Source organism: Sturnira hondurensis, unplaced genomic scaffold (assembly GCF_014824575.4).
Source record: "Sturnira hondurensis isolate 20B ecotype Veracruz unplaced genomic scaffold, ASM1482457v3 Scaffold0006693, whole genome shotgun sequence".
Lineage (NCBI taxonomy): Eukaryota > Metazoa > Chordata > Mammalia > Chiroptera > Phyllostomidae > Sturnira > Sturnira hondurensis.
In genome coordinates this window covers 1417669-1430083 of record NW_028079324.1, presented here as the reverse complement: position 1 = coordinate 1430083, position 12415 = coordinate 1417669, and the positions used below count along the sequence as shown (strand labels likewise).

General features: G+C 41.2%; 1 protein-coding gene and 1 pseudogene across 1 annotated transcript in view; both read left to right on the top strand.

Annotated features, from left to right (window-relative positions):
• Nucleotides 1-12415, top strand: part of DMD (dystrophin) — a 1607686-nt gene that overhangs the window by 215197 nt on the left and 1380074 nt on the right. The window contains exons 5-6 of the mRNA XM_037050278.1: nt 3629-3801; nt 8544-8662. Coding sequence (XP_036906173.1) covers nt 3641-3801; nt 8544-8662 — 280 coding nt within the window. The 5' untranslated portion in view covers nt 3629-3640. The remainder of the gene's footprint in view (nt 1-3628; nt 3802-8543; nt 8663-12415) is intronic.
• On the top strand, nt 10665-10767 carry LOC118989955 (uncharacterized; annotated as a pseudogene).

The window sequence follows — 12415 nt, the reverse complement described above, 5'->3', positions numbered from 1 at the left end:
TTGCTGAGGCTGATAGCTGAATTAGTAACATAATGATGCAAAAGGAATTTTGGATTGAATCCTGGCTTGTCCTTTAACTTTATGCACAAAGAGGGCCATCTGACTAAGCATTTCACAAATAAGGCCCGTGCATCATGGGAGGCTTACCTGGTTAGTGCAAATGCATCACAACCACCGAGCCAGTATCTGCTGCTTCTGACCCAGGTTCAGCACAGGACAAAAAGAACATCTGGCAATCCCTGTACGTGGAGGTCGTGTACTTTTAAAATATATATATTTTCTTTATCTATCCTTAGACAGAGGGGAAGGGAGGGAGAAAAACATCAATGTGTGGTTGGCTTTGGAGCATGCCCTACTGGGAACTGGCCTGCAACCCAGGCATGTGCCCTGACTGGAAATCGAACCAGCGACCCTTTGGTTCACAGGCTGGCACTCAATCCGTTGAGCCACACCAGCCAGGGGAGTACTTTCTAACTTTAGAAAATGATGAGAAAAACTCTCTTTTATAACTATTTGACCTATTTTTTTTTTACTGAGTAACTGACTATTAAGCAGGTCAGGAAAGAATTAAGAAAACTGGATAATTCTTCCCTAACAGATTTAGCTATCAAGGGATGGTGACAAATATATGCAGAGATTTCCCATCATTACCACGTTTGCAAAACATCATCTCAAATCCTTTTCAAGTATTTTGAGGTTAAATTTAATAGTCTATCCTAAAATTTGTACTGAATCTTTCATTAAAAGGTGATGAACATTGGAGATGTTAAAATATGTTTTTTCCCCATGGGTATTTGTTAACTTCTGCATGGAAGAAGCAGCAGAATAAAATGCCATATTTAGAATACACAATAAATATTCATCATCTGTCTGATCAAACAGTGGTGGTATATAGACCTTATGCTAAGCAAAAACAAAGCTTTTGGTCGTAACACCTAATCACATTTACTTATATAATTCCTTCGAGTATGTAATAAGGAGCCTGTCTTATACAAAGAAGTAGCCTAGTAATCATTTCCGTAATAGAATATGTAGATGGTCTGTTCTATAATGAGGTGTCACTGCAGTCTTGGAACCTAGAAAAAATATGTTTAGAATGAATTTCGGCATCAGATTAGTAAGAAGAATGAGCTTTGAAATACAACAACCTGTTGAATGGCATTTGCATTGCACAAAACCTAGAGGAAATGGTTCAGAAAACAATAGAAATTACATCCAACAGTCTGGCCTTTATCTCCTTTCTCAGAGTCTGGGTTTCCACTTCCCTTCAGGTGGAGAGTTGGGGGCATGGTGTGGGGGGGGGTGGGGAAGGAACATGGAACAACCTAAGGCCCTGGGGCCTCTGCGCCACCCTATGGCCCCCAGATTTTGACCTGTGGCTGGCTGGCTCCTCCCATCAGTGGGTGGTGCGTCCAGTCTGGCCCCGCCCCCAACTTCCCCCGCGCTCCCCGCACCTGGTCGTGTCCACTGCTGGGTGGATGTGTTCTGTGCTCGGCAGCCACCTTCCTCCCTCTTGCTCCCTTGGTGGAGTTCCAGGGGACCCTCTACTTCCACTTTGCCAACACCATGCTGCTGAACGACATCTGGCGGGGTGTGTGCTCACCCACGATGGTGTTCCTGCACTGTCCCACTAGCCCTCATGTACTTCGTCATCTCCATCGCACAAAGTCCTCGGACTGGGCTTCCAAGGCAGCTGGGGTGTTTGGCTTCTTTGCTGCCAGCTGCTTGCAATTGACTTCTACTTAATTTGGAAGGACACGGCCAAATTCCTCCAACAAGGGGCCTCCGAAGGCGAGACCCTAGCTGACAAAGTGGGAGAATCAGGACTGGTGGTATTGAGCCACAAGGGGCCGCACTCCTGCACTTTGCGTCCAGGTGACGTCCTGTTTTGGGAGGGAGGCCATGATTTGTCAGGGAGCAGCAGCCATTGTTGCTGAAGGAGCCGGCCTCCTGACAGACCCCATGTGACGTTCCGGAGCCGAGCATACAAGACAGCACCCTGTGCTGCACGTGAGCTTATCTAGAATGTTTTGTGCCATCTCTGCATATCTGCCCCACAGACCTTCAACCCCTGAACCTCTGCCAGAAACGAGCACCAGAGGACAGAGCAGATACGACCTGCAGCAGAAGAGGGCAGGTGGGAGGGGGGACAAGTAAGAGAGAGACCACCTCAGGGCCAACCTGCAGGGCCCCAGTGGTAGTTTGTCTGCATATGTTGCCGTTCCGTTGTTTGTGCCAGACACTTTGTGGAGAATGACCCTTCTAGGGTTCTTTTGTTTGGGGGATACGTGTTTCCTCTTCATTCTGGAGGCCGGGAGAAGACCGACAGTCTGGGAGAGAGTGGGTCTCAGTGCCACCAACTGGCGCCTCACATCCTTGGAGACCAAGTTTTTTGGTCACATGACTCTTCTGGGTCTAAGACTGTCTCATAGAAAAGCTTGTAGCCTTGCTTACCAGGTCCAAAAGATCCAGGGTGCTAAATCAGAAAATAATGGTGACAGTGTCCACAGTAGCTAGGCAGGCCCAGCCAAACTCTCCTTTCCCCTGGGCCCCCCACCCCGGAGGTGAGAGGTCCTCTCGCCCCAGGCAATGTGCTCCCAGATCAGGTCTTCTGACGACCTCCTGAGAGGTGAGATGGGTCTTCTGTGTTCACCTAAAGACCTATGCTGTGTATGGATCCTCAACGGGGTTTTTATGTTTATTTATTTATTTTTTTAAATACAAAAGCAGCTTCTTAAATGGCATTTCCTGTGGCCTGACAGACCTCGTAAACGATAGTGTTGTGGACCCATGCTTTGGGCATTTTGAAACCTTTCTATTCTAGTTCATGGATCTTTTATACTGAGAAAAAAAAAGCCGGAATGGATTAAATCAGACTGACTTACCACAAAGCAAAAACCACGGCGATGCATCTACAGCTTTCAGGGATACATACTCCTTTCCCTTCTTTTGTTCATTTTTTGTTCTTTATTTTACATAGGCAAAGGCATTTCTCTCTTCTTTTTTCCCAACTTTGGTCAGTGAACATAATTGGCATTATTTTCAATCATAGTATCAACCTGGGCTTTTTTTTATCTTGCTACAGTTTGTCCTGTGATTCTTACAACAGCCTTGTATGTATAGTTAAAGAAACAGTCCTAAATTGGTTAAGTTGCCCATTGGACACAATTTACGACTAGGAAAGGCAAAATTTGAACCTAGTTTTTTTTTTTCAAAATGTAAGCCCATTCTTTGAACCACTGTGCTGTTCCTCTTATCCTAAAACCACTACTATAGCTTATGTTTCAGATTAACATGTCTGATACTTTGTATATTCTCTTCTCTAGCATATGTATTGAAAGTTAAAAGATGATCAGTTCCCAAAACACGACATTAGCAGCTTAACATGGCAGAGTCCAGGAGTGAAACTAATCATATTCAGTCAGTGGTAGAACATAGATACCAATTAATCAGAAGAAACTCCTAAGTAGAGCGGACTCAGTGCTGGTAGACTATTATTTCTTATTACTCATTGACCCTAAAGGTCCTATTATTTCTTTCTGATGATAAGGGCATTCAGATATAAGTGTGGGGGGTTCTTCTTATTCAGGGAATGCATTTCCTTATGACAATTTCTTTCCACACACAGGTCAAAAATGTAATGAAAAATATCATGGCTGGATTGCAACAAACCAACAGTGAAAAGATTCTCCTGAGCTGGGTCCGACAATCAACTCGTAATTATCCACAGGTTAATGTCATTAACTTCACCACCAGCTGGTCTGATGGTCTGGCTTTGAATGCTCTCATCCACAGCCACAGGTAAGGAGACTGCAGAGACCTCGAATAATTTTTATAAGCATTGGTTCAGAGACTGATATTTTTCCTCCAGTGGGTTCCAGATCATTTCCCACTATGCAACGTGTTATGTGTGTCGACCATATTGATTTAACCATTCACTGGAATGCACTGAATACAGACATGTATCCTGTATTTCGTGTGCTATATCATTTTGTTACCGAACAAGGGGTCCGAGGGGGGGGCAATACTTGGCCCACAGAGGGATGCCAAAAACTGCTGCAGAAAACAGGGGCCCCTCCCAAGGACGATACACTAATATCTATAGGGCTCTTCTGTCCGCCGCCAATCGGAAACACATCTCTCAATGCCAGAGATTTGTGAAAAGGAAACAAAATGTTTATTTAATGCTATTCAGGCCTAATGCCTTCCTTAAAATATTAAAGTCTTTAGGGGTATACACCTACACACACACACACACACAGAGCTCCCTTCTCCCACTGTCCCAACTCCGAGTACCGTAAATCAGGAAAAGAGCACACGTCCGTTTTTCTCCCAGGCCGCTGGCACGTGAGCTGTGTCACCTGCCTGTCCAGGCAGGATCTCCAAGTAATCCAAAGTCATGTGGCACCTTTCACTGGCAAGAGTTCTTTGTACCAAGTTCCAGTCAAAGTTTCTCCTGCTTTCCAGGCTACTCAGCCAAAGGGAGCACGCCAAAGCCGTGTGGGCCTCTTCTACCAAAGCCGCGTCTTTCTTCTTCACCTGGCCGCAGGGATCTCCATTCTGGCAAAGCTGCGTGGTCTTCCCTTTCACCTGGCCAAGAGGGGGTCTGCACTCTGCTGAAACCGCGTGGCTCTCCCTCCTAATGGCTACAGGGGTCTACATCTTTCCAAAACAGCGTAGCTCTCCCCTTCACCTGGCCAAGAGGGGGTCCTCACTCTGCTAAAGCCACATGCCTCTCTTGCAGGCACTCTCTCAGAGAAGCAGCCCCCGTTTTCTAGCCTGGTTAGCCCCCACTCTGCTAAAGCCACATGGCTCTCAAGCAGCCCTCTCTGAGAAGCAGCTCCCAATTCTAGCCTGGGTAGCAGCCACTCACTTCTCCCTGGCCCAAAACTTGGCCACAGCTCTTTAACATATCTATGAAACCAGTTAAAGGTTATAGATCTGTTAAATACCATTCCAGAGGTTAGCTGCAAAACTGTTGCTATGCAAAACAGCTCTCAATGGCCCTGCTCCATTCGTCCCTTCCCCCAACTGACACCTGGGGTGGGGGGGTGAGGACATCCTAATATTTCCTCCAATATTTCTGTACACTTTGAGTTCTGGACACCATTCCAAATCTTTTCTGGGCCCCCCCTTGGCTGCACCCTGTATCAATTTCATTGTTGAAATACTGTGTCCACGTGGGTGGAGCAGAAATGTGCAGATGGTGGAGGGGATCCACATCCTTGAAATTGGGACTCTGCCAGAAAATCGGGGTTATTTTTTTTTCACTTTGCTAAGAATGCAGTTCGTTGGTCTTTCTATATAAACCGTGCATTAGTATGAGTTTATAGAGCTCAAGTTGGTTTCATATTTCATGTGAGTAGCTGTAGTAAACTTAATTACCATCATCAGATTAATAATTAGAAAAACAAACATTTGGCTTGTCCCATGCACCCTCAGATAGCAGATACCAAAAGGCCTTGTATGTTTTTTTTATTTCAGGGTTGGAAGAGGCTTTGAGCATCTTAGCAGTCAAGGCAAAGAGCAGACCACAATTAATTCTATGACTCAGTGCTCAGAATATTAAAAGAAACAATTGGTCTGGAACATCAAAGCAATTGATACGGATGATGTATTATAGGAAACATTCAGTGTCATTTAGTGAACCAAATGTCCTTAACTCTATTCATATAATATTACATTTTCCGAGATAACAAAGTACTTTTTTGCATTTCCTTGTGTAAAGAAGCTCAGTAAATGAATTGATAACAGTTCAAGAAAAACCAAAACATGGTAAATACACATATAATGCACTCATATATATTACATATAATGTGTAGACATATATGTTATCTGTATAATACAATTATTGTAAGGAATATCTACTTTGGCTTTCCTGTTATCCATCTCTTTTACCCAGCCCAATCTTCAAGGTCAAATACATTGCCTTATTAACTGTGTTTGAAATACCACTGGACTGTATTGTCCTTGATTTTGGTCATCTTTCTTTTCTTGATGAGCCTACCATTTTCCTAGGCCAATCTTATATCTAGAAAAGTCTCCAGTACAAATTTTCATGGCAAAGCTCAATCCGAGAGCAAAGGCTCTCTAAATAAGCATCTTCGCTGAGAGTCTTGCTCCAGCTGGGTTTAATTAACCCATCTGGACTTGAGTTTCCAGGTGACAGACTCAGTAACTGATTTTCCAAAGGACACAGGCTCCTACTCAGTGGGCACGTTAAGTAATGGTAACACCTAGTTTTTCACACGTGTAACACGAAGAGAAATATTCCACAGCTTCTGTACAGCCCGATGAGAAGGGGTGGAGACGTTCATTGTGCATTATAAGTCAGCACTCATTTATGCAGTCACATGGTCCTAGGAAGGGCCTGAACATACCGAGCTTGTGCACATTTGCAGAGGAGCAGAAATATCAGGAATCAGATTATGCAGTCCTTGTTGGCTCTTAAACATTTTCTTTGCAAGTGGAAGACTTCCATTCTGCAACTGTATTCATACACTACATCTGTTCATATTCTAGTTCATGATTTCCATATATGTTTGTAAGTAATACAGTGAACATACCCAGATTGCCCCTCTCTGTCTGTTCCTGACCCGCTGCGTCTCTGGCAAACTATCTTCATTTATATATTCTCTCCTGTCATGTTGAATGAGTCATCCGTAATTACCTTTTTATGCAAAACACAGTTACATTTCAAGAGGTTTCTCACAGTTGATAATGCTCTTTCATGAATCATCTCTCTCTTCTTTTTGTCTTTGACAGATGTTCATATTATTGATCTAAGAACAAAATATGGTTGAACTTTCTGTTCCAAGGTGATTGTCACAGGTATACTTAGGGATGTCACGAGGTGTCCTGATTTCAGTAATTGAGTGACTAAGCTATATAGAACAAAGGCACACGCTTAATATAGAGCATTAGGGGTTGACAAATTGCTTTGCAGAAGGTTAGGATGTTTGTGGCTTTATATCTATTTAAGGCTGAATTTTCTCTTATTGTGTAGGAAATTAAAAGTATTAGGTTAAGATACAAACTCCACCATAGTGTCATTAAAAGGAAGCCAGAGTCTATGTTTGTGGGAAAAACCAAATGATAATTGACTAGAAACAGACTCAAATTATGCAGAGAAGTTGCTGTAAGTGTAAGTTGCAGTTAATTTTTCTTCCTAATTGCTTGTTTTCACTTGTTACCATAGAAATAATATAGCAAATGGTTTTAAAGTTAAGTCATACAGTAACATGGATGGACCTAGAGGGTATTATGCTAAGTGAAATAACTTAGAGAAAGATGGACCATATGATTTCACTTATACATGGAATCTAAAGCACAAACAAACAAAATAGAAACATACTCCAAAATAAAAGAACAGGCTGAAAGTTGCCAGATGGGAAGGGGGTGGCTGGAGGAATAGGTAAAAAAAGGTGAAGGGATTAAGAAGTACAAATTGGTAGTTACAAAATAGCCACAGGGATGTTAGGTACAGCCTCGGGAACATTATAGTAACTACGTCTGGTGTCAGGTGGGTACTAGATTTATCAGGGGGACCACTGTAAATATATAAATGTCTAACCACTATGCTGTACAATTGGAATTCATAGAAAATAATATTGAATGTCAACTGCAATTGAAAAATAAAACAGTGAAAAATAATAAAGGACCAAGTCAATAAAATAAAATAAGGCCCCCCAAAAGGAAGTCAGAAAATAGAGAGGAGGGTAAAGGAAAGCATGTTAAACAAAATGTGTCTTCATGACCTGAGCCACCTTGCATCACGCTTCACTTCCTAGCAGTCGACTGTCCCCAACTTCTTTTATTCTTTCTGATGGTCATAATCATGCATTCGTGTCTCCTGATTAGTTGATATGTGACAGTATATGGATTTACTCCATCCTCCCCAAAAACCAACAAAACAACCCGGTGGTTTTGGATTAAGGTGATGGTGGCAACATAATGAAGATTGGTCAAATTCTGGATGTATTTCTAGCCAAGTGGTATATGAGAGTGAACAAGCCATCACAGTTCACGCCAGGGTTTCTTGTCTGAGCAAACTGCAAGTTTGAACTTGTCTTTGGTTGTTGAGGAAGAGAGGACTTCAAGAAAAGTAGGTGGGTTTGGAGGAGTGTGATGGGGTGGATTTCAAGAGCTCAGTTTTGGGAGCTTGAGTCTTGTGATATGATAACTCTCCGTGGAGATGATGAGTAAGCAGATAACTCCAGAGTCTGGGATTCAGGAAAGAGGTCTGGACTAGGTTTGTGTAATTGCAAGTGACCAGCGAGTGGCTGGTATTCAAATCCATGAGATTAGATTCGATAAACACATTTTTATTGCTTGGATAAGGTAGAATAATACATTCTGCTTTGTTTCTGTTAGGATTTCTAATTAAAATTGTACCTCGTTTAAATGAAAAACTTCATTGAAGGAGAATATAGTGTACCGCTCTTAAAGACTGTAGCATGGGTTGTCAATTAAAAACCAGAATTGAAGGGCATTTTTGAAACGTTCTGAATTCCTTTGTATTTGTGTTTGTGTGTGTGTTTCAGGCCAGACCTGTTTGATTGGAATAGCGTGGTCTGCCAGCAGTCAGCCACACAAAGACTGGAACACGCCTTCAACATCGCCAAACACCAGTTAGGCATAGAGAAACTGCTAGATCCTGAAGGTTGGTACATTTCTGGGCTCCCACTGTTTCCACCAGGCGTGTCCAACCTTTTGGCATCTCTGGGCCACACTGGCAAAAGAGAAGTCTTGGGCCACACATTAAATACACGGTGACACGTAATCACAGACAAATCTGATCATGTTTTAAGAAAATTTACAATTTCATGTTGGGCTTCATTCACAGCCATCCTGGGCTGCACGGGGCCCATGGGCCTTGAGTTGGACACCCCTGGTTAAATGTTTATCTCCACGGATTTCGCAGTTCCACAAGCTCAGCACAGAGTAGAAACTGTGCATCGTATGTGTTTTATAGTCCAGATGTATTTAAAATGTTCTGTGTTCTTGCAGTATATTAGGAATTATTCTATGTGATCTTCTCAAAATAACATCAGAAACCAAAGTGTAAAACATTGGGGAAAAAATGCCTTTGGAAGGCCTGTGCCTCATGAATGGGTAGTACATTGATTCCAGATCATAATACAAAGTTCATGTTTTGCTTATTCTACCAAGAGATTTGATACACTAATCAGCTATAATTAATTAGCCACTCTTGCCAATTTCATTCATATACTCCATAAAAGGCAGCATGGTTTACTGTTTAAATCAGGAAATCTATTCTTGGCACTGCTTCTGTTATAATTCGTTACTCTGGGGAAGTCCTCCATTGGATGATTATCATTTTCTGCTTTTTTAGTTGATAGGCTGCACTGTATTTATAGTTTTATTACATTACACTCAATTTCATCCTTATGTCTGGTGCTACCTGGTCATACCCTCCAGGCACAAGGATTAGAGGGATAATAATTCCTCACTTCAGCTTTTCTTCTGGCCCATGAGGCACCTTTTTTTTTTGGTTTGTGTTGCCGAACTCTTTGAAATTGTAGACTCTGTTCTCACCTTCTTGAGGCTTTACGGCTCTCTCAAAGCAGAAGTTAAAGGAGCAGCGTCATTGGGATTGATACTTGTGATATGATCCAAGCTGATATTTGGGTCGGGTTGCTCTTTGGAATATTGAATTGCTTGCAAATAAGGAGGATCTGCGCGTGGTGGTGAAAAGCTCAGCAATAACTCAGAGGACAGCCTTTCACCAGTGAACTGATCATCAACCAGAATCAGATCCTCAATGCTACAGACCCAGAAACCTGACTGCCTCATCTTATTGCTAGGAGATCCATTTGGTGGTGGTGGTGGGGGGGGGGGGAAGGTAACTTTAAAGCTCAAAAAAGGATATATCAATCAAAATGGAAATTCAGTCATCTTCAATTAGATATTTAACTCTGCCATTGACCAGAATAGGCATATCTAATTGATCGATGTATTGCTCTTAGTAAGCATCTGCAGCTGGGAAGGGAAATTATGACAATGCAAATGTGTTTCCGAGATTGGAATCAGATTAAGCTCATTAGAAATGTTTCTTGTCCTTTGGATAATGCATAGCTGAGCACTGACTCCTGTAACCTCTTGTTGCTTCAGTAGGTGATTAACATCCCTCCTGCCCCAGTTTAGCTCCAAGGGAGAAATTATACCAATCATATTTCCCTATTTTGCAGGAAGGGGGAGGGTTATCTCCCTATTGACTCCTCCTACTGATTTACATGCTTTGTCACCCTCCATTAAAGTAGAGTGGGCAGACGTAATGAAAATACGTACTCCACACCCCTGAGAATAACAGCTATAGTATGTGGATTTGAAAGATAAGCCTGTTAATAGTTTTTCTTTTTTTTTTTTTTGGTTTTTCATTAAATGCATATGTGGTAGTCAGTTCCCCCTTATCTGGAATATATGCTGTAGTTATTCTTGTGTGTGCCCTATCCTTTCATAAAATAGGAAGGGTTTGGATTGAAATAGATATTTTTCTCATTAAGTGATAAAATGGCTTTTGATCTCAAAGTCCTCATTTGAATCGATGGAATAGGGGTAATTTTTTTCACATCAAAATTAGAAAGTGTAGATTGGCTAGCCTGTAATCAGAAAGGGGCAGACACATAAATAATGTATTTTTTATCACTCCTCGGCCCTTTGGCTAAGATCAAGTGTAGTATTTGTTCTTATCAGTTGAACATAAATAATGTGTCTTATGGCATAAAATAGCCTGGTAGACCCAATTGCGTATGTGCTCCTAAACGGAAGGTGTATACTGAAATGCATGCATTTCAAAAGGAATGGCAATATGATGGCCCCAACTTGACGATTAGAAGTCGACCACGTATGATATGAAGTGCAAGCTGATTAATAGAGAGAAAACCACTGGTTATGGTTTCATTTTACCAATAAAGTCTTCGATCTGAAAAACCTTTCTACTTTGAACTGGACTCCCAGTTCAAAGCCCATCCTGTCTCCTAAAAAATGGCTTGTTAAAGTTTATTTGTGGCAGTTAAGCAGATGAGGATGGAGCATAAATCTTCTATTTTTTGATCTCTCTCAGTTTCCGCCAGTGTGTTAGGGAAACACCCAAATATACACTTAAAAAGTATTGCTCAGTATTTTTCAAGGAATGATACCAGTAATAATGGAAAGAAACAATACCAACTAAATTGTAGGGATTTTTATTTGCTGAGACAGAATAGCACCTCTTAGTATCTTAAGACTTAGAATATTCTCTTCAGTATACCTAATGGGAGATTCACAGACTTATTCCATGCCGTGTATGGTAATTGGCATTGAGAAGTTCATATTTTTATTTAACCAAATATTGATTCTTTAGCTTACACAGGACTGTGTCAGCTAATCTCCAAAGCCAATTTTACTTCATATCTAATATGCCCCTTAGGAGGTTAATGAAACATTTTGCTTTATGTTTGGAGAGATTTTTATTATTAGGGGATTAAAGTTACATTTAGCTTCAGAAATACCTGCCACAAGTGTTTGTAGAATTTAAACGTATGCTTTGTTGATTGGGTCGGTGTATAAATTAAAAAGTCATGGAAATACAATGTGGAGGCTTTTGTGCCTTGCATATATATCAACTCTGTTATGCTTTGCTTGGACTTAACTGGTGTTTTGAGACCTGCGGTTTGGTTTTAAGTGGAACTGCATTTTAAAATGACTAGTAGTCGCATTAACATAAGCAGTTTCAGGAACTGTTTCTGGTGTGTTTAAATGTTAACATATGCAAAAGTAAATACTACTAGGGTAAAAGTACTTCATAATATATGCATCTGTATGCTCATCGATATAAAAGGCTTTTCTCCTTCAGAATATAGTCTATTGTGAATCAGACAATTCACTTGCTATCATGATTTCCCTACAAGACATGCATGGTTCATACACTGTAGCTTTCATATACATTGTTTATTTACTTCTCTCAGTTTCAAACAAATTGGTTTGCCAGTCCATACGACACTTTCTGCGTTAAGAGAGTGCTTTGTCAGATTTTTCTTGTGAATAATAAAGTGAAAATGTTCTTTTTAAAGGAATAAAAAAGGAATAAAACAGTGTGCCTGTTGTAGATAACTTGCATACGTATTACTGTAGTATGTCATTTCCATTTGGAATATGCAACATGATGCAGAAAAGCCCTCACTCGTTAGCCAGGGTAATTTTAAAATGAAACATTAATGATAGGACTCAAATCTGATGAACACTTGGGCTTGTGGGAAATATTTGTATCCTCAAAATGACAGTTATAAACCAGTTAGCTTGGTTTTATCCACGTCATTTGAACTTCCTAAGAATGGCAACACAGGCGCTATTTTGCGCTTGGCTACCCCCAGCGTCATCGCCCTTCAGTTGTTTTTAGAGTCTACTTTTGCAA